Source organism: Vidua chalybeata, chromosome 3 (assembly GCF_026979565.1).
Source record: "Vidua chalybeata isolate OUT-0048 chromosome 3, bVidCha1 merged haplotype, whole genome shotgun sequence".
Classification (NCBI taxonomy): domain Eukaryota; kingdom Metazoa; phylum Chordata; class Aves; order Passeriformes; family Viduidae; genus Vidua; species Vidua chalybeata.
Window position 1 is genome coordinate 44,183,029 of NC_071532.1, and position 22,665 is coordinate 44,205,693.

Sequence of the window (22,665 nt, forward strand, 5' to 3'; positions counted from 1 at the left end):
GGCGGGTGCCGCGCGGCGCAGGGCGGAAGTGCGGCAGCGGAGCGGCCCCGCCGGTGCGTGAGCTGCGCCCGCGGCCCCGCGCGTGTGGGGGCCGGGCTGGGAGCGGCCCACGGGAGCCTGCTCCGGGAGCGGGGAGCGGCACGGAGTAGCGCCGGGAGGAGTCCGGCGTGCAGCTGGGCGGCAAAAGAGCGGCTCAAGATAGGGGCGTTGCGAGAGCAGCGGCTTGCGCGTGTGTTAAGGGCGTTTCTCCTATCCCCGCAGGTCTGCGAGCAGTCCGGACTCCGGCGGTCCCGGGATGGCTGCTGCGGTACCTCCCGATGCGCTGGGTCGGCGGGTCGCCTGTGGCACCGACTATGGGACTGTGCGCTATGTGGGCAGCGTGTCTCGTACTGTAGGTAAGCGCCACAAAAGTAATAATCTTCACATTTTATGGTTGTTCTCGAGGTTCTGCTCACGTTCTTCTTAATTAAAATAATCCAACACTGTCGAGTAAAACGAGGCAATTTACAATTTGTTCTTGTGTAAATATGGCGACTTCTAATCTGCGTGAGTTGTTGGATTTTGGGTTTCTTTTAAAGAAGTCAGAGTTGTCAAAAGGGGTGTAAGAAGAATTTTAGAGTCTTATTCCTGATGTCTGTACTGGCCTAGTCAGGGAAGGTAAGAGGCAGCAGCAGCAGATCACCAGACCAGGTGCTCCTTTGATAACATATTGTGTTGGGTTTGTGTGACAAGGCTCTGAGAGTGGCAGGGGCTACAGCGCTGGCATCTGCGAGAAGCTGCCAGAAGCTTTCTCCCTGTCCAACAGAGCCGCTGCCAGCTGGCTCCAGGGTGGACCTGCCACTGGTCAAGGCTGTGCCCATCAGCAATGGTAATTGCACCTCGGTGAAACCATCTTTAAGGGGAAGGAAAAGACACTCTTTGCACCAAGGTAGCTGTGGCCAGAGAAGAGCTGCGAGAGGAACAGCCTTGCAGACACAAAGGTCAGTGAAGAAGGAGGGGGAAAGAAGTGCTCCACACTCCAGAAAGGCGATTCACCTGCAGATCTACTGAGACAGGCTGTTTCTGGCAGCCCAGGGGGGTCAGCAGGGGTTCAGAGATCCACCTGCTGCCCATGGAGGAGACACACACAGGTGGATGCCTGAAAGGAAGCAGTGACCACACCCAGAGCAAGCTCCTGGTAGACCTGAGAAATAAGCCCTGCTGGAGTAGGTTCCTGTTAGGTCTTATGTCCTGGAGCAGCCCTTTCCTGAAGGAGTACACTCCATGAAAAAAGGGTTCCACACTGGAGCAGTTCCAAAGGAAGTATACTGTAGGGAGGAGTTATGTTGGACCAGTCCATGGAGGACTATCTTCTATGGGAGGAACCTGCACTGGAGCAGGGGAATGACTCCCCTCTTTGAGGAGGAAGCAGCAGAAATAAGGTGTGATGAACTGACTGTAATCCCCGTTCTCCATCTCTCTGTACCTCTCATGGGGAGGAGGTAGAGCCCAGGAAGGAGGGAGAGCTGAGGTGGGGGTATTTTTAAGATTTGTTTTACTTCTCATTAGGCTACTCTGATTCTGGTTGGTAATAAATTCAATTACTTTCCCCAAGTCTGTTTTGCCCATGACAGTAATCAGTGGGTGATCTCCTCCCTGTCCTAATCTCAGCTCATGAGCCTTTTGTTGTATTTTTTCTCCCCTGTTCAGCTGAGGAGGGGAGTGACAGAGTGGCTTTGGGTGGGCACCTGGTATCTAGCCTGGGTCAACCCACTATAGATGTTCAAATTTATGGGAAGATTCCTGATGCTTGGAAGAAGACTAGCCTTGCATACAGTTCTAGAAGAGGTAAGAAGGATGACCAGGAACTGCAGACTCCTTAGCCTCACTTCAGTTTCTGGAAAGATCACGTAGCATGTTTCCTTGGAATCCATTTCCAAGCCTGTGAAGGACAAGATGGTAGTTGGGAGAATTTGGTACTTGTAAATAAGAAGTTGTGCTTGGCAGATGCAATTACTTTCTATGATGATATGACTGTGAATGTGGATAAAGGGAGAACAAGTCAATATTCCTTGACTTAAATAAATCTTTGAATAATGTCTTCATAAAGAATTCTATTTGGAAGCTGAAGAAATACAAGGTAGGTGAATGGACCATTAAATGAGTTGAAAGTTACGAAGTAAAAAAGTAATTAATGATTTGATATCAGGTAATGAGTGAGTACTACAAAAGTAAATGCTGAGGTGTGTATTGTTTCATGTATTCCTCAGTGACTTGGGTGATGAGCAGTGTTCACCCTCAAATGGTTGCTGTGATACAAGGTAGAATTGCAATCCAGATCAAGCTTTATGAACTTTAGGTTTGAACCCAAGAGATTCAAGGAGGATAAATTTCCACATGTAGTATGTATCAGGAAGGACTAGTGACTCAGAGAGTCTGTTGTAAAGGGCTTGGGAGTTAAGTTGGATACTGTTATGAATATGAGCCATCAGTGATCCCCTGTAACAAGCAAAGATACATGTTGTGCTGGATTACCTTAGAGGGAGGTGATAAACATGGCCTGCAAGTTAAAGGAAGCTGTTAACCCTCTCTGGGGGCAGGGGTTCTTGACAAGGTTACACTTGGAGTAATGTATCTGCTGTGGAACTATTCCAGTTCAAGAGGGATGCAGATAAACTTGAGAGGATCTCAAAGATCTCCTCTCTTGAGGAGTCTTGGAGGACTGCCAGGGTGGTTAAGGGCACAGACCATACACATGCATTGTGAAGAGGTTGAGTGACCTGGGCTTGGTTAATGTGGTGAAGAGAAGAAAAAGTGCCATCCAATGGCTTCCTGCAGCTGTTTGACAGATGGTTACAAATATGGCAGAGCCTAACTCTTCTTACAAGTACTAGATTATACAATAAAGGATAATGGCCACAGCAAGAAAACCTTTTCCATTACATTGCTACATTACAATGCAGCACTGGAATGCTTACCAGATGTGTTGCAATCTTTCTCTCCTTGGACATTTTTAAGGTCTGGCTAGGTAACAAATTACCTGACTGACTTCTTTTACTGCAAGTGATAAAGCTAAATTCTTTTAGCTTTGAGAGAGAAGGTTAGGCTAAGTGAACTGCAGAGGTTCTTTCCAGCTGTGATTTCTATGGATATGATGCTGTAAATTTGAAAGAGTATCAACCATTTTTTTCAGGAATTTGGCTGGGTGTGGAATGGGATGATCCTCAGAGGGGAAAGCATGATGGCAGCTATGAAGGAACACAGTATTTTAAGTGCAGGTGAGTTCGTTCATAGCATTGGCATGTCATATGTGGTGATGAGATGCTCCTGGGAAAAGGCCCTTCAGCAATTTTTAGGGCAAACTCTTCTGTTATCAGTTGGCCAATATTAAAAAGATCATAATTCTGAGTGCTCTGACTAGCTAACCATAGAGCCTCTTGCAATGATATTTATCCAGTTACAGGTGTTACAGTACAGTAAATATTTAGAAAATACAAGTCATGTTTTCAGAGGTATGTTATAAAATTAGACTTTTGGATGTTGTTATTATTGTTAGTAGGTTTTAGACCTTTTACTTTAGTTAGGAAATCAACATTTCCTAGTGACTTTGATGAGGTAATTCTGAACTGAAATATTGGTCCATATTAAGTGTCTCAAATACAGTGTATATTTGAATTTAAGCTGACTTGCATGTATCTTGTTAAGGGAAAATTCCAAGTTCCTGTTAATGATTTGGTTTATATTTGTATCACTAAGGAATTGTTAAATATATTCATTGGATTTAGTACATGCAAAACATAGTGCAGCTGTATGGGGTTTTAAAATATATGCATGCATTACTTTTAAGTGAAAGGATTTCAGCACTTAACAAGTTTGAGATTGCGGAATACAGGACTCTAGGATGGATATTAATTGCAGCAAGTTGTTGATTTCTATGTCAGGACACATGCAACAGCTAAAAGTTTGTAAGTTAAATAGTAACTGGATGAGTTCATAGAAGAAAGTCATCAATAGTACTACAGACTGCTAGCTCAGTAAGTTCCTGAGCATAGAAGTGGTGAAGGATGAGAGAACAAAATCTGTTCTTCAGAAAAATAAGTAAAGAAGAAAATACTGACCTGTGAGGACTGGATATTTTTCCCTTGTAGCAAATAATAATAAAACAAGGGTTGAGGAGGCTAAACACACTTAATACAAGAAAAAAATCAACGTAGCTGGATGTTTGTTTCAGCTAAAGAATTGGAAATTATGGTTTTAGCACAACCATGTCTTTAATATATTAGTGGAAGTTGCTTCCTAAATGCTTTGAATTTAATTGAAACAGTTTCCAAATTGAAGCTAGCTATGTTCTGCTGTAGGAGAAAAAAATAGAAATAATTGGCTGACCATTCCAAATCTTTCTGGACAGAAAAAGCAATTGAACATTTCATTAATGTTTTTCAGAAACTCAACTGCTTTACATTTGTGTATATAGACTCTTGGGTTTTTAGCAGCCATTAGTATGCTTCCAGGAGATGAGATCTCAGATAGTAACCTTAATTCTTGATGTGAAAGTCAATGTTTTGAGTGAAGCTCAATACCCATAACAAATGTAAATGTTGTGGTCTTTAAACATGTTGTTCTTTCAATACCTGTTCTTTGTACTCTGCTATTTTTCAATCAGAAGAGGTCCTCCTGGAGTCTAAGAGAATACATAGTTCCAGCAGTCCACCGAGACACACAGACATAACTATAAATGTGTGCAGACACATTTATAGTTCTTGTATTGACTGTGAAAATGTAGGGAAACATAAGAAAAAAATAGTTACCTTATTTTAGCAAAAGGATACTGAAAAACAAAACCCTCCCACAACTTAAAACATCATGTCCTTAGTACTACTGATTAGGAGGGAATAATGCTTCTTTGTAGATGAATATGCACATCTAAAAAAAAAAGCTGTATTTTTCCCCTTACACCTTATCATGAGTATCCTTTGCCTACAAGTCTACTTTGCTCACTCCTTGAATTCTGATAAGCAGAAGCAGCTGATCAAGTAGCTTGTGCTGTAAACAAAGGCAGTGAAAGGACATTTTGAAATTGTTTTTAAGGCAATTTTGAAAATAACTGCTTTAAAAAATACATCTTTCAGAGTGACATTTGAAAACAAGACTATAAGAGGAAAATAAAACTGATTTTGAGATTCTCATTACCAGAGAATCTTCTTTCTTTTCAAGTCCTTACTTGAAACAGTAGGTCTGCTTACAGCTCTATGTGATCTCTATAGTAGTTTTTTTTTAAATATGACCTAAACTTTTATGTTGCATGGCAGTACATTTATCTGGATCATGATGTGGTGATAATTGAACTTCTTAAGTATATGAATACCACGGAACAAAACAGCCATACTTCAAGTTATGTTGACATCATAAGCATGTTCAACAACCCTGTATCAGCTAGAAATGGCAATGCACAATCTAGTGGTGTTTTTGTGTTCTGTTTTTTCCTGATAATAGGATCTTGTTTCTTAATAACTGAGGAAGCTACTATTTTAGCTGTCAGTTGCAGTAGTGTATAATGTAATTAAATTATGTTCTGCAGTCCTTCAAGAGAAATGAGGAGTTATCAAGCCTTAAAACAGTGTTAAAATTTGTATACAGCTTTTGAAACATGAGTGTGTTTTCCTATAGGATCTTGTCCCACAGACCCACTCACACATTTGTATGTGTATGTTCCCCTGGGAAATGTGGGTGACAAGTACATCTTCCTCCCCTAGTTGTCCTGTACGTGTTGTATGATGATCTGCTCCATGATGATTCAAGATTATCTACTCCAAGAAAGATCTGTTTATATTAAATTAGGCTATTTTTTCTTAAAGGATGACATATTCACTTCCAGGAATATGTACCTAGAGCACAAACTCTTCAAATACCGGAAAAAAATATCATTTTAGTGTCCAGGAAGAAAAATATATTTCCATTTTGCAAAGGCAGAAAGCATTCCTAAGATTCCTGAGAAGGTTTTAGTTAAGAAGTTTTGTTCATCAGAAACTCATGCTCTTTGCTGCCAATAGAACTGTGTTGAAACAAAAGGTTGTCCCTAACCACTGCTCCAACATGTACTGTGCACCAGCAGAACCCTAAGATAGCATCTAAAACTGCAGATGTCTGTCTTTCCTTGTTTCCTTGTTTTTTGAAAGCTCAGAGTCAAGTTTCATGTCTGTTTAAGAACGTAAACGTTCAAGAACTTGAAGTACTTGCTCATGCTTGCAGAGCTTCTGCTGTTCTGTCAGGAATTTGATACATCGTGGTAGGTTAGTGTTAGGTGTCATTTATAAGCATTGTTTGGTGCCATGGCCTCTTTTTAAAACTTAAAGGATTTTCTTCACTGCAGTGTGCAGATTCTTCTATTAGAAGTTTTGTCTTCTAATAGAAGTTTTGTCTGTTGAACACCTTCCCCTGTAAGGAAGAGATCTGTTCAGATCTGTGTAGAAAAGACGTGCATGGATTCAAACACCTTATGAGCCTTGTAGTGCATTTCCTACAGTTATGATGGTAATTGCCTGGAGTTGATCATTGCAAACAGACAGTACTGGGCAAAGAAGCCCTTTGATCCATGTTTACTGCCTAGGCTGATAAAGCTGACATTTCTCTCTGTGGCTCAGAGCTTCTGCAGTCAGACAGCTCAAGTGTGTAGCTGTTATGATTTATGTACTCCTGCGTTTTTCTTCAGTACTGAGAAGTGTGTGTATGATATTTCCCTAGCATATGAAGAGCCATCGTGTACCTGTAATGATGAGCAGTGCTATGACTGTGTTTTACATTAGCAAAGAACGATGCCAAATTTCCTCCTTATTCAGTGGAAGTTGACAGCTAATCTAAATTTTAATGAATATCCTTGAAATGCCCTGGGCATGCCAGCAGATGGGTTGTATGTTTCAGGCTACTGAATCATAAATAGGAAGTGTCCTAGAAGATGACTTCAGAGATTGGGGTCAACCTCTCTATTTTAAAAGCCATTAGGAAGTGTCAGTATTAACTAGAGCCAGCCACTTGCCAGAGCCCCACTTGAGCATATTCCACATTTTCTGCTTAAGAAAATTGGGCCATATCTTCTACCACTCTATTTCCACACAGTGTTTTGTTCTCTCTGAAAGACAATTTGCATACCTGAGAACAAAATCCCTGTTCTCAGACTTCTGAGTCTTCATCTTAAGTCAGGTTGATCAGTAATCCATAGGTTCTTCCATTTCATAATATGCATGCTGGATGACTCTTTGGATTAGGATTTATCTGTTTAGTTCCCAGTTATGGAGACTGATGGCTAATAGGTGCATTTTTGCATTAGTCCAGGTGCTGTACATTATTTGTTTGATATGTACATGCAGCTTGTACAGTTCTTATGTCCTAATGTGAAATTTAATACAGGCTGTGTGTTTTAGGGAAAATGAATTACAGTGACCTCTCTCCTTGAATGCACAATAATTTTGCCTGAAAATAGGTTCCTATTGCAGTTTCTTTTCCTGCCTTTTGTGACAGTTCCTAAAAAAATAGATCAAATAAATAGACTAAAACTGAAAAAGAAGCTTAGGCTGTGGAATGGATTTAAATATACATTAGGTAACTTATAATAGGGTGCAGAGTAATGGGAAGTGAGAACAACAAGAGAGAGAAAACCTATGATCTTGTGATCAGGACAGAAAGAGAAGGGTTTTGAGAGATAAATACACTAAAATTTTCCTATAGGTTTATATGACAGGGGACAGGGTAGCGAAGTTCCTCTGCTTTTTTTTTTTCTTTCCTTTTTTTTTTTTTTTTTTTCCCCTAAGGATAGAACTGGTTCCTACATGGAAAATGAAGAAGGAGATGCCAATAGAAGTGGTGACCCTGAGAGGACAAAAGTGGGCTTAGGAATGGATATGGTGATGGACAGACCAAAGGTCTTGTCTATGATAGGGATAAATGGCATGACAGGAGGAATGCAGAAGTGAGGTTCTAGATTAGTTCTGGTGAGCGGGTTGAGGAGAGCAGAACTGTTGAGTGTAGAGGGATGGTGATGATAAAATCATGGTGATAGGAAATCGGACAGTTGTTGTCAGAATAAACTTAAAGCACGACCTAGTGTGAATTACAGATAGGAGTACAAGGATTTTTTCCAGAGCCCCAAGCAGAATCCTGTACTACCTGCCATCTATGAAGCTGTTTGACTTAATTAAATGCAGAAGTGATATATTTGCAGGCAAGAGATGTTCTAGTTCAGATCATAAAAAGGTAATTTACTGTTTTAAGAAGAGGTATTAAGAAAGCATCACATAATTTTTACATTTGAGGAAGTTTAATATTTAAATCACTCAAGTGTTTGCAAGCTATGAAGAATTTCAAAGGAATGAAAGAAATTACTTAAGAGAAGGTTACTGGATTAAAAATGTATTGAAAATGCTTATCAAACATGACAAGTTCATACCAGATTTACATTCTTTAGGAGTTTGCTTTTCTGCTTCTTTTGTAATCATTGTACTCTAAACATAGTCATTACAAAACTAGACTGAAAATATTTTAAAAGTAAATAATATTGAGTTTCTGCCTAAGTCCTTCTTTAGGATATGAAAGTGGAAAGACTAATGAATGAAACTGGCACAGGAAATTTCTAGCACTGATTCTTTAATAAAAATGTGAATACATGGTCCCCAAGCTATTCCATCTACTTGTAATCAGTCCATAAGATTCAAGACCTTTAGTTACTGGCTTTTTAATGAGAATTTTGAACTTTGTAGCATTGGTGGTTTATATTATGGTTTGCTAATTAGACACTTGATACATGCTGTTTTGGAAAGTTTTATTTACATAACTGATGTCTTCCTTCTGGGCACTTTCCTACCAAAGCCTGTTATCTTCTCAGTTTGATGGCAGACAGATATTCATAGCTATCAATTTTCTTCCTGATGTTTTCTGGCTGATGCTCCTATCAGATCCTCATCTGCTCTGTGATACCATTCCCATAACTTGTCTCTGCTAGTTCTTCCCTGATACTGTGTTTTCTCACTAACTTTGCTAGAAAATGTTAAAGCAATTGCATGGCAAGACACGGGAATGCAACAAAGGTTTTTCAGTGCTCAAGAAAAACCAAGAAACTCCATTGGACTGTCTTGAACATACATTATTGGTTAGATATTTCTGTTGAATATTCGAAATTGTTACCAAGTTCGTATAAGGATTTTTTGAAGATTGTGTTTGTATGAGTTCTGAGTGCTACAATTTGTATGTTGTGTAATTTGTGTGATAGAATTACTAGTGAATTATGCAAGTCAAATACAGTGTAGCAATCACTATTCTGAGTGTTCCTCAGGCTTTGGTAAAACTCCCAGCACATTTATTGTATGATTTAGGTAACTTTGTGTCTATCCATAGGTAGACACAAAGAGAACCTGGAGAACCTGACTTCATAATGAGTTCGGAAATAACAGCAGTTATTTTTAATAATGGCACTGACACTGTAATTTTGATGTGTAAGTACATTTCGGAGAGTTGGTGCTCCACTTCTTATGGTATCTCACTATGTGAACTTCTTTCAAGTACTATCAAAGATACTCTGAAAGTCTTACCTGGCTGGCTGGGAACAGTGATGTTTACAATTAGCCTGTAGAATTGCCTTTTGACTGCTTTGGTTCTCTGTACTTTTGTTTAAAGTAGTAATTAATTAGTTAGTCATTGTTAAGATAACTTTTCCTGGCTGCTCTATTCTAGGCATCCTAAAGGAGGATCGTTCATCCGGCCAAACAAGGCAAATTTTGGAGTAGATTTTCTTACTGCAGTAAAGGATCGGTACGGATTGAATGATAAGCAAGATGTTCAGTGTGGGACAGGGAATACAGTAATATTTGGAACGAAGACTGTGGAATTTGTTGGCATGGATTCTGTTGCAGAACAGCAAAGGCAAGTGTAATATATGAAAATCTAAGATACATTATTAGTGATTGATCAGTCAAGTAGTATTTCAACTGTAAGGAAATGACTGCCATGCATGTAAAATTGTTGTGTCTAAAAGCCAGCCAGACTGCACTGTGGTGGAAGAGACAAGAAATCTTCCAATTCATAATTTACATGTTTTACAAATAGAAACTCACGTTTGAGCGCTAATAATCCTCATTCTGGTTTCATAAAGTAGCAGATGATGATGTCTGGTGAGAAATGAGAGATAAATTATCATGATATTGGCAGTCACCATACATATGCATAGTCTTTTAAAAATATATGTATTTTAATGTTTTCTTAATATTGTATAGTGTTTTTTAGTCTTTGTTTACTCCTATCACAAATGACTTTGTAATCAAGAGAGGGAAGACAGAAAGTCACTGTACTGCTAGTGAAAAAGTTCTTCAATCAGTTGATTTCATGTTCATGTGCCTGGAAGGGTAAAAAGGAAGTAACTGATTGATGTGTAATAAATTGCAGTTCTAATGGCCTCCAGCAGAAGAGATGAATCTCCTTAGAGTCTCCTTCTAAGCTGATATTCCACAACTATTTTCCTTGTCTCCCAGAGCATACTAAGCAGTCAAAAATACTTTTGATAAGTGATATGAAGACTGCCCAAATAACTCTGAACCTCTTGCAAAACATGTTGCATAAAACCTTTTTAACTTGGAATCTCTAATTAAATTCCAATTTGCACAGCTATATTTAATCTTTTTTTGCCACTCTTTATTTCAGTTGGATGAGGGTTTTTGGGGGATGTGGGAACTGTGGTTCAACCAGACTTATTTTGTAGTAGTGATGTAAAGGCAAAAAATAGAGATGTCTGTTTTCAAGTGCGAACGACACTGAGTGTAATAATCTGCACATTGCTAATTCCAAAGGAGATACACAGGAAAAGGATGTTGTGTAGTTGTAAAAAACAGGCATTTATGTAACATACCTATTTCTGTTTGAAGATTACCTGAAAGAATGTTCTTTCTCATGTAGACAGCTGAACAATCTGGTGGATATCTCGGTGCGTGAGTGTGCTGTGAGCCATGCTGGTCAGGAAGAGGAAATAAGCAGAACATGTGCCAGTATCCTTTTTTTGCTATATTGCATGATGCCACAAATAAAGTACATACTTTAGCATTCCAAGTGTTCATGTCAATGAATGATACTTGTATCCTTTTATTTAAAAAAAAAATTAAACTTGAAGTTCATATTTAAAAGTTTAATGCAATTTTAAAAAGTTAAAAAGACAGATGCCTACAATTTTTGAAAGAAAATGCAAATTGTGTATAAAAACAGAAGTATAGTCATAGGTTGTTACTATGACTGCAGTTTCAGAAGGCTCCAGCAATGTTTTTTTTTTTAATTCCCTAGAATAGACAACCCTATTGAAGTAGAACTGATATGTTCTGTAGACACTAGAGGTTTCCGATATATAACAAATAACATGTTTAGTACATTGCATCCAGTGGCAGTGTTACAAGACTACAAAGCAGTTATTATTTGTTAATTTTTAAGGTCTTAAAAGAGTTCCTGTCAGTATAGAAACTAATCCATTTGAGGGTTTCTATGGTAAAGCTCTTTTATAAAACTATAAGCTATTTCCATATCACAAATCAAAATAAAATTTGCTGTAACTGAGCAGTACCATCCCTTAGTGTAATCTATTTCTCTTTGATTCAAAATGAAACCCTAATTCTAATTCTGAAAAAAGGAAGTTCAGTTTTGAGATAAGTTTATTTTTCTTAACAAGAAATTTCAGATATGAGGCATATAAACATATCAAAAAATCTGATACCATCTTGGGAGACAGTAATAGCTATTGCTTCTCAAGTTCAAAATCTAGAAACACTTAATGTCAGGTATAAATATTCATATTTGGGTTTATCTTCCTTTGGGGTAGGAACAAAAACCAAGAGGCTCAGGATTCAGCTTTCTAAATGTAACCGGATACAGCAAGACTCATTCTAATGGGAGCTAAGGTGGTTTTTTTTTTTGTTGTTTTTTTAAATCTTATTCTTAAGCAACTGCTTAAGTTGTGGGCTATATTTTTCTGACATCTGTGTTCAAGAAAAGACTAGAACCCTAGGAGTTCAGCTTCTGTGTAAAACTAAGTTCTGCAGAACATTTTCTTCAAAGTTTTAAGACTTGATCTTTGTTTTTTATTATTCTTGATACATTCTGGCTGCTCAGTCAGGTCTGCATTTAGGAGCCCACTTTTGTTTAGCCAACTGTGTCTTGACACTAAACTTAATTATCCCTAATGCTTTGAATAAACCTTCATTATCCCAAACCTTAGTCTATTTATGTCCTAAAATGATGCTGATAAGAAACTGTTAAGACCATGGTGACAGATCTAGGGGAAAATCTCTTGTACAATGATGACATTGGAAAAGGAAGGAGGATGTTGTTAAATAAAGCTCCAATTCTATTGAAACAAGAAAATTCATAAAATAATTTCAAAATAAAGAACATTTCTAGTATACGCCTATACACTGTAATTGGCACATGCCACAATAATTTTCTGGTGTGAAGTAACACAGTGAATTAGGTAGAAGCCTAAATCACCAGGTTTTTCATTTATTCTTATCATTAATGTGACAAAATTGTATTTTTAAAATAGTTGTAGGTGTTCCATTTTCTTCAATATTTAGCAATAAACAGCTGTTTGCAACCTGGGTGCTATTTGTAAATCTAACTTTGCCTAGAGTATATAATGATCTATTGTTATCAGCGTGCATGAGAATACAGAGAAATTTCTTTTAATTCACCCGGAATAATTTTTTCAGTTTTTCATTGTTGAAAAGTGTACTCTAGACTGAAGGGTTTTCAGAAGTTATTTGTGAAAAAGTGGAAAACAAAATGAGATTGATGCTGGAATTTGATGCTTACAACTACATACTGATATAGTCTGAATCAGTTTTTTATTGTTTTGACCTTCTGTTTGCTTTAAAAAAGAAAGAAGGTAAATCTGTTACTGATTTTTTTTTTGTGCGTGGAATGTTGGAAGAAGAAGAAATGTGATTAACCATCCACCAGCTCTCTATGTGGAAATTTTACCCATAAGTATGTAACTATAAATTACACTGAGAGATTTTTATGAGAATATGCAGGAAGATCAGGTCTTAGGAAAGAAATAAAAACTTCTCTTTCAGGGTGAATAATGAAAACTGATTTGAAGACTGCAGATTTGAGAATCTTTCTCTTTTCTTCTTTGTAGTGATACTTACCTATTGAGAGTGGATTTTACATACTTTTGTTTTGCTGGGGCCTGGATAGTCATTTAGGCTCCTCATTTTCAGTCAAAACTAAGGAGTTTTAGCCCAAGCTCTGGCTTTGTTTCATTTAATATTAATGAAAATAATTTTTTCATGTTCAAAACTTAGTGAAAGAGAAAGAGGCCACAGAGGAATAAATACGCATTCTTGAATAAATATGCATTTCTGAAGCAGGAAAGTAAACTAGGAAAGAGTATGTTTGAATATAACTAGAAATATATTTTATTATATTTTAAAATATATGACATCTTGGCAGGGATTTTAATTTTTGGAGGGTGTAAATTTCTTTTTCTCTAATGTTAGCTCCAAACTAATGACTTAAATAAAAGTGATTATTCATTATGCAAATATATATTTTTTTTAATGCAGTGAAAACAAAATGAGATTTCCATCTACATCAACTTTTACATCCAGTGCATTTTCAAACTTGAAGATTCTGGCACTTAATCAAACTGAAATAACATGGACAGAGGTAATAGCCTTTCCTGATTTTTTTGAAAAAAATAATATCATTAGGTTTCTGAGGCAAGGTAAGCACAATAAACATTTGTGCACTGTATTGTTCTACTGAAATCAAATCATCCTTAGAAAAGGTGCTGTGGGGTAACTGTGTTAGTTACATATTGACTAATGTACTTCCTACATAATGAAGGAAGTAATAGTGGCAGAGGAGTCTAATAAGAAACATTTTACTTCATCTACATCTGTAAATTGCCAAATCAAAAGAAAGCAGTTGGAGTACAATATATCTTTGTGTCCCAAAGTTTTTTTTAAGTGAAAACTTCTTGGTTCCTGGTAGCTGTTGAAGATTTATGTGTACTTCTCTGCATGCAATAGAAGAAATGCAAATGGAAAGAAAATATTTCCTTATGATGAATTGCGGTGAAAAATCAAGACCCCACAATTCTTATAAAGATTTGTAGGGACAGTATGTTTAGTACAGCGCTGGATGCATGTGAGGGATCTTTTCCCCTTTAAAGGACATGTGTGCCCCTGAAAACTCCCTATCCTTTTTTATTACTCTAGCTAATTTACATATTAATAGAATTTCACAATAGGTTAGTGCATATTAATTCTTCTGATTTCACGTTACACTTACAGCTAGTTACAATTGTACTCAGTTTTTGTCAGAAAGTACAGAGAGAACTCCTGGGTCACACTGCACTGTCTATTTTAGAAAGACTCTGAGGAGTCTTTCTTATCTCTTTAGCTTGGAAATTTGCATTCTTTCTCCTTAGCTGGGGCAGTTTTGCTACTGCTGCAGTTACCAGACTAAACAGCTTATTTTACTTATGTTAGCAAGCTCAAAGCGGGACATTTCAACTAAATCCAAATGGATTTCTACCCTGTTAAATTTTTACTCTGTCTCAGTGATGAGAAATTCTTGTTTTGGTATCACTTTGCATCAACAGGAGACTGGATTGGTATCTTTGCCCATACTGATAGTTCTTGAACCATATGATGCCTGGTTATTGGCAGCACAGAGCACAGGAAAAACAAAGCTCTGACTTGTTTCAGGCACTGAAACATGTGCACGCTTAAATGACTCTCTCCTGGTATGATGTCTTATTAGGAATGAAGTCCTGCTGTCAACTGTAGTTAGCAGTAAGCCTTTTTGCAGAGATGTGGCTTAGGATGTGCATCTCAGTGTCATGTTACTTATAATAGCTTCTAAATTCCAAACTGTTATTTGGATTTCTCAGGGTCAGATTTTATAGTACTGCATTGTATAATTACATGACTTTTCAGATTTCAGCTGCCAGCTGCTATCCAGTAAAAGAGCACTTAACAAAACTGGGACTTGAGTAGAAAGAAGCTTCTTCATTCTCTTGTCTTGCAGCAGGACTAGAGGGAGGTCACTGCTGTGTTTTTGTTTAGTGTCCATTCACTGTGCTCTTAAAACTGTCTGTGGGATTTATGGCAGGACAGTTGATAATCCTTCCGTAGTAGCAGCAATATGAATAGTGAAGGGAATGGAAGAATTAAGTGGCTACAAACACTTTAAATGTCACCTAGTGTTCATCAGAGGAAATCTCTGCATTGTGGTGTTTAAAATGTTGGCACCTGCCAGCGGCTGTCCTTCATCCCTCCATGGGGTGACTGAAAGGCTGGTTGGAGCCATGGCTGCAGATCAAAGTTCTCCAGGGCTAACTAAATTGCAGTGAGAAAGTCCCAGCCTAGTCAGAGCAATTTTAAATGATGCAGCTTTTGAATTTATTGTTTTGAAACTCTGCTTTAGCTGATGATTCCTCATTGGCCATAAAAACATCCTTGGTTCCAAAATCTGTTTTATAAATTTGTTCCAATTCATTCCCTGTAAGATGGGAGACATAAGCCTGGGCTTGAAAGTGGTGTTCCAGGGCAGCCAAACAAAAGGGGAAAAATAAAGGCATGTGCCTGACATCAGTACTCTGTGAACAAACCACTTGAAAATGTCACTGCTTAAGCTCTAAGGGGAGTTACTTGAAAAGTCAACTTTCAAATAGAAAATAGTAATGAAGATAATCCAAGCAAATGAGAAATACATTTAAATTATCAATGGGGATATAAGCAAAAGCCTTAGGAGTGTTTTAATTAAAATTAAAACCATTTAATGGTGAACAGCATTTCAAAATTACTTGCTGTTATATGTAAGAATATATGGCATTAGGATAGTTATACTTGGATATTTTTTTTAGTTTGTTCCTCTGTTTTGAAGTATTTTTCACAGGAGAGGGACATGCTTAATTTATGTAGTAATACATAGCTCCCCATTCACATGCCTTGAGCATCAGTTTTCAGAAAGAATTATTTCATTTGTATATGATTTGCATATATCTAAGTACTTCTGAGATTATTAGTATATCAGTAAAAGAGCTTATTACTGTAGAATTGTTGATTGATTGTTCAAAACAAAACATATAACTTTCAAGGGGGAAAAATGTCTTGTAAAATAACTTAAAGTTAGCAGCCATTTACTTAGAAATGGAATTAATGCATTTGAGTGTAATGACTTCATATTTATGGCTCTAAACCCTTTCTTTCTTTCTTATTCAGCATTTAAATAATAATGTTATATTTGTGATTCTGTTTTCAAAGTAAGATTTTGTAGTTATAATATAATCTACAGGGTAATAATATAATCTATACAGGGTAAAAGAAAAATCTGGGTTATAACAGAAGTGCAGGATCACGCTTCTGACACTAGCAAGTAGCAGCAGGTAGTTGGGAAAAATTCTAGGTAAACACATGGTAAGACCTTCTTAGAAAGTAATCTGGAATTGTGTGGCTTTGTGAGCTCAAGACTATACACCTCTAATTAATATTTGTGGATTTTTTGTTTCATGATTTATCTAACTGTATTAAGAACCCATTTGCAAATTTTGCCGTGCATATCATTTAACATAAATTCAACCTTTTTGGGTTCTGATATTGCTGCCTGGTAATTTCATTTAGTAAGTCCCAATGTTTTATATGAAAGTAACTGAGAACAGTTATCCGTTATACTGTATGTTATACTATATCCGCTATACTGAGAACAGTATTATCAGTTTCATGGTTTTATTTCTTGTTTAGCTTCTTTGTGCCTTTCCCAATTATATTATTTGCTTCCTGGGATAAACAGACTAAAGATACAGGAACATCATGAACTTACATGGTGACAATTGTTTCTTGTTCTCATCTTTATTTCTTTTGCAATAGCTCTTGCATTTCTATTCTTCTGGTTTTGAGCATCAGTGGCTCTAATCTGGGTATACCTCCCCATAAACTATTCACAATGAGGCCCCAGTCTTTCCTGAGGGCTAATTCAGTGTCAGATGTGTGAACTTTTGTTTCTGAGGAAGCTGTTTTAAGCAGTAGCTGGAAATTTAGCAATTTGAGTTTTTTGGAATTGTGCTGTAACCTATCATTTGTCAATTTTCTAGTCATATTGAAAAATCTTCAGATATTTCAGGTTTGTGCAGTTTTTTTCTTCCATCCATCCCTCCATCCATCCCTCCCTCCCTCCCTGTGCTGGGCAGCTGTGGGACATGTACCTCATTTCTCTTGACGCTGCAGGTTTCTTGTCATGCTTCATCACCAGTGGATAACTATTTTGATCCATCTTGTTGACATGGGGAAACACTATCAGATTAAATATCAGTGTTTCCTGCTTTGCTTTGGAACAGGAAAAGTTGTTATATCTGAGTTTGTGTTTGTGTGTTACAGATAAGGCAGCAGGTTGATTTTTCATCTTTTTGGGTGTAAAGCAGTTGAGCTCCAAATCATAGTCTGCCTCTTGAGGAGATCTCAGTATTTACCCTTGGCATGGTGTCTATTACGAGTCGGTTACATAGACCTGCAGCTGGATGGATTCATGTTGTGTAAAGTAAAATAAAACTGTGTAAAGTAAAATAGCATATTTTATACAATTTCAGGACATAAGATCTAAAACAAAAGTATCTTTGTTCATTTTGTAGCCCTTTCTGAATTAATTTATTTTCTTTAGAGAACTTGCAAACTTCAAGATGTGCTGAATTCATGCAATTCTTGGCTTTTATTGGGTTATAGGCTGGCACAGTCCCAAGACAAAAAAGGCTTCAAGCTCTGAAGAATTTACATATTAAAATTATTCTGTCAGATGTGTTATGTGTATTAGCTATACACATAGGTTCTGGAACTTCTGCACATGTAGAGTTTGTACAGTCTATTCATCACCTCATTATAGGGAATACCTGGTCATTCCAACTCAGTGAATAACTTAATTCAGTTTCCAGGTCACTCAGTTTCCAGTCTCAGCTGTGAGTGTGGCCACAAGCCTGAGACTTACAGTCCTGTGATTGCAGAACCCCTTTGATGTCATCTGTGCTTGTAGTTCTGGGCACAGAAGAGCCATCTGGAAGAAAGGGAAGACTAGGAAATCTTTTATAATTGTTCCTCTGTTTGGAAAGCCATAGCTTTTTCTGAACACATTCAGAGCAAATTTGCATGAAGTATAATTTCTGAAATATTCCCATCTTTTTTTTATATTAAATAAAGTTTTGCTCTTAGGTTCTTCTTTGTGCTCAAGGATGGCCAGTACTTGAAGAGTTGTACCTTTCTTCTAATAATATTACAATTTTGGAAAGGTGAGTAACATGAGTCAGTCAGTTGTTAGCCACTGGTGTACCACAAAGTTACATAGCACATAAAGTTACATTCCTGTAACATTTACATCACCATGACAATAATTGATGCAAATTTCATGTGATGTATTTCAGAACATTTATAAATGAGCACAATTGTGTGCATGCAATTATATACTTGGTAAAATAGTGTTTTCATTGGCTAATAACTTTAAATATTCTGGTTTTGTGTTTGTTTATTCCAATGCATCAGGCCTGATAATGTCCTGCAGACCCTGAAGTTGTTAGACCTTTCAGACAACCAGTTGCTGGATGGAAATCAGCTGCATCTCATAGCACAGCTCCCCAGGTAGCTGTAAACAAATTTGCTGGAAATTCTTTGTCCTAGATATTCATCTCTGTAGTCCTCGTTGGCTGAAATATGATAGTATTGATGTTGCATGAAAGATTAATGAGATCTTGAAATAGAGGCATTTTGCCCTCTTGAGGAGAGTAACTGCATTATTTAGTTGAGCTATTTTAATATAGTCTTGCTTTTGTTGTATAATAACACATTCTTCAGCTGTATGTTATTAGGTTTTCATTATACACTTATGAAATGAAAGTGATTTACCACATTTTGCTAATTTGCAGAATTATCATCTTTCCCTGTACACCAAAACAGCAGCCATGATTTTCAGTAGTCACAAGCTATTTATAAAAAATTCATTTAGAAAATCATACATTTAAATCCAGGAGCCATTCTGAAAGCTTGAAATTGTTGCACTTACTCTCTGAAAATTTTATTCCCTGAACACAGCTGAAGTCTGGGTACTGCCTGTGAGGCTGCCTTTCATTTGTCAGTGATGCTGCACTATACCAAAAGCTGCAGATTTTATTAAGAAAAGAAAAAAAAATTAGGTTGTATCTCTTTGCAAAAAACTTCCTGTGCCAAATACAGTGATCATTGTATCTATTAAATTTCAGATTAGAACAGCTAATACTTAGAAACACTGGGATATCATCTATACACTTTCCTGATGCTGGATTTGGTATGTAAAAGAAATAACTTATTTATAGTTTTAAAATTCTGTTTATTTAAAGTTTTCACTGTTTTCTTGTTACTCTTTTCCTAGGATGCAAAACTAAAATGTTTCCTTCACTAAAACGCCTTGCAATAAATGACAATAAAATATCACAGGTAGGTTAGATTGTGATGGTTTCACATTTTGTAAATAAATGCATCTTTGTTTAAGAGTAACTTTTAAGTTTGCTTTTTTAAATTTTCTTTCATTTTATGTGTAAGATTCTAAGGTAACTATTGAACACTTTATTCAATACAGAGGCATAATTTAAAAATTTAAAAAGATTTCTTAACAGTTAAAACATATTTATGTTATGGCAGCTACTTTATAATTCCTGTCACAGAATTCTAATGATCTAAAGTTCTGACTAATTCCTTGTTTTATCTGACTATTTTCTGTTTTGGTTTGGCTTTTAATTAAATGGAGTGCAGTTCTTTCCTTAGCTAAATGCACAGGATCCAAGAACTTGGTTCAGATGATCAAAAGAATTTTTCCAGTCATGTTTGTTGTACAGGAAAAGTCGGTGTTACCAGGTATTGTTCTGAAATGAAGTTATGTTTTATATTTCCGCAAAAGATTCTTCCCTTCCATTTCAGTGGTCATCTATCAATGAGCTTGATAAACTACCAAGTTTGCGGGCACTCCAGTGTAACAATAACCCCTTCATGGACACAGAGAAGAACCCAGAGACCCTTATACAGCTCATTATTGCCAAGATAAGTCAGTTGGAGGTTTTGAACAACTGTGAGGTATGTGATATTTCAACAAATGGCTTAAGTCTGGCAAAAACTCTAAATCACTGCCTGAGGAATTGTTTTCAGTGTCTTTTAAGGTTATTGATTGCTTGGGTGTAGAAAAAATAAAGTGCCAACTAGTCCATCCCCTTGTCAGTGGGGCAGTCACAAGCTCAGTTCAAGACTGAGCCCTCTTTGTGAGCATTACTAACTTTGTGGGGACTTGGACAAGATGAGTCAATGGTGGTTTTTTTTCTCAGTGCCTCAATTGTGTTGAAGTTTCAGGACTGTTAACAAAAACTATACTCTTAAAAAAAAAGAAAAAATAGAAAAAGCAGCATAGTCGGATCTGTTTCAGTGACAGCAATATCAACATTTGCCTTCTGCAATAGAAAAATATCATAATCCACACCAAATCAAACTTTCAGCAAATGTTTATCATAAAGGAGAGCAGAAGCAGCATCTGATCCATTGCTACAAAAAACATCCTTGCATCATCATATACAGCAAAATCTTTGCTTAGCTATTCAATTATGGCTCAGTGAGTACACAGAGAGGCTTTAAGACTCTTAATGGCTCTAAAATATACTGAATATATGGATCACTCAGTATTTGGAGACATGGTTTATAAGATTCTTGGTAGCATTGAAACATACTGAACACCAAGTAAGACCAAGGAGTCTGTGGCATTGATTAGATTTTATTCTCTGGAAAGTTACATAATTATAAGTTATATAATTATATTATGTGCCATTCCTGTGTCAGTACAGATCCTTCCTGCTGAAAGAAGAGGAGCAGAGCTTGATTATCGCAAAATATTTGGAAAGGACTGGCTAGAAGCTGGTGGGCATTGGAACCCAGAGAAAAACAAACCAAGTGGAGAATTTCTTGCTGCCCATCCCAGATACCCAATACTTTGTCTTAGTAAGTACAAGCAGAGTACAATAGCATTTCCTCACTTCTGGCATTGTGGAAGCACTGGTTTGGTCTGTTTTCAATTTCTCTTCCCCTTGGTGTTTTTTCCATGTGCTGCTACAGCCTTAGGAAAGCCCATGCATTGGCAAGCCCGTGTGCCAGTGGGCTTCTGCATCCTTCAGGGCACTGCTGCCTCAGGAACTTGGGTTCCCTGCTTCGGAGACACCAGTGGCAATGTTAAGCAGCACATCCCTGTCCTGAATGCTGCAGCAGCTGGACAAGGCTCGTGTCTGCAGCACTGCATGGTGCAGGAGCCACCACATCTGTGCCAAGGGAACTCCTCCCTGATCCTGCACCACAGTGGTCTTAGGTCTCGAGGTTTAGTCTTTGAAGGGTTCTACATGTGCTTTTCTTCCAACAGAATATGGAGCACCTGAAGAAGGAGAACTGAAGGGACAACAGCCTTTGACTCTGAAAAATCAGCTCCTGAGTAAGAGGCCAGAAATGGTCAAAATTGTTCCTTCTGCATTTAGAATATTTTATGAGCTTAGTGTGTCCTAGGTGTATATGGAGAACAAAAAGTTCCAGCTTGTAATTTTGATTTTTCTGAACTATCTCAGTGAGTGTGACTGGAAACCTGATTCTGTGTACTCTCTCTCATTTCCCCCCTCAACCCAAGACAAATTATTTTCTCAACTGAGATTTAATGGAGAACAAAGGTTATTGATACTCCATTCTGACTGTGTGAGTGGCTTCTTTACAGAAGACATCTCAGGTTTTAATCTCGACATCTGCACTGTTTTCTGAAATTACCTTTTTTTATTACTTCTTAACTTTAGGACAGACAAGAAAAATACTGGTAGCTTTGGTATTTGGGGCTGTCTACATACTTAATCTAGGTTACATCCTCGACTTGCAAATTCATTTAGCTATGTTTCCCACTTCATAGAAGAACTGAAACTTTTTACTCCATGGGCAAAATAGTATTTTAAACCATTACATTCTAATGCATTTAGGGGGAAGACTAAATAGAACAAGGAATCTTGTTGGCTAGACATAACATAAACCTTTTTTTAAGGATAAGTCTTTTAATTTCTGTAAAATAATTAGGCTAATGATGTCCTTTAAAAGTCTTTGTATGGTGCTTTTGAGAGGACCAAAAGCCTGTTTTAAACTGAATAAGCAATTTCCATTCTACTGCAGGTTGTTTTAAAAAAATTAAATAGAAATTAAGCATTTTTAGGTAAATACTAATTTTGGCAAAAAAATCCTACCTTTAAGCATTAGGGAGTCACTTCTACAGTAATTTACCAAAGATGAATAAAAACTTGGTTATTTTAATTAACTGATTTTTCAGATAATGACTAATTGCTATCTTAACTGCTGAGATGCAGGCTACCTCCTAGTTTTTGTGAGATCAGGCTGAGGTAAGGGAAACAATTTGTAATAAAAACAGACTAGAAGGACTATGCTTCTGCCAGAACAGGGCTTATTGTTCTTTCACTAATGCCTTACCCTTCTTCCTTAAGCTTTGACAATTAAGTGTCCTGAGAAACCTGAACAGAAGCCAGTGGAGAAAAAACTACCAGGTAAGAAGTCTTGGCTTATGTTCAAGCAGTTGTTTCATCACTCCTTTTCAAACAACTGTATTTAAGAATGGCAGCTGCCTCTG

General features: G+C 37.2%; 1 protein-coding gene across 4 annotated transcripts in view; it reads left to right on the forward strand.

Moving 5' to 3' along the window:
* The window catches only part of TBCE (tubulin folding cofactor E), a 28,187-nt gene that overhangs the window by 2,823 nt on the left and 2,699 nt on the right, over positions 1-22,665 (forward strand). For 2 of the 4 annotated variants that reach the window (XM_053937129.1, XM_053937130.1), the window contains exons 2-15: positions 262-395; positions 3,173-3,257; positions 9,700-9,892; positions 10,919-11,003; positions 11,681-11,780; positions 13,566-13,668; positions 18,207-18,283; positions 18,534-18,629; positions 19,247-19,311; positions 19,396-19,460; positions 19,941-20,093; positions 20,849-21,002; positions 21,415-21,483; positions 22,523-22,582. In XM_053937129.1, the coding sequence (XP_053793104.1) occupies positions 262-395; positions 3,173-3,257; positions 9,700-9,892; positions 10,919-11,003; positions 11,681-11,780; positions 13,566-13,668; positions 18,207-18,283; positions 18,534-18,629; positions 19,247-19,311; positions 19,396-19,460; positions 19,941-20,093; positions 20,849-21,002; positions 21,415-21,483; positions 22,523-22,582 (1,439 nt within the window). Of the gene's footprint in view, positions 1-261; positions 396-3,172; positions 3,258-9,699; positions 9,893-10,918; positions 11,004-11,680; positions 11,781-13,565; positions 13,669-18,206; positions 18,284-18,533; positions 18,630-19,246; positions 19,312-19,395; positions 19,461-19,940; positions 20,094-20,843; positions 21,003-21,414; positions 21,484-22,350; positions 22,421-22,522; positions 22,583-22,665 lie in introns of those variants that run through there. The other 2 variants (XR_008429736.1, XM_053937131.1) reach the window with 2 other exon arrangements.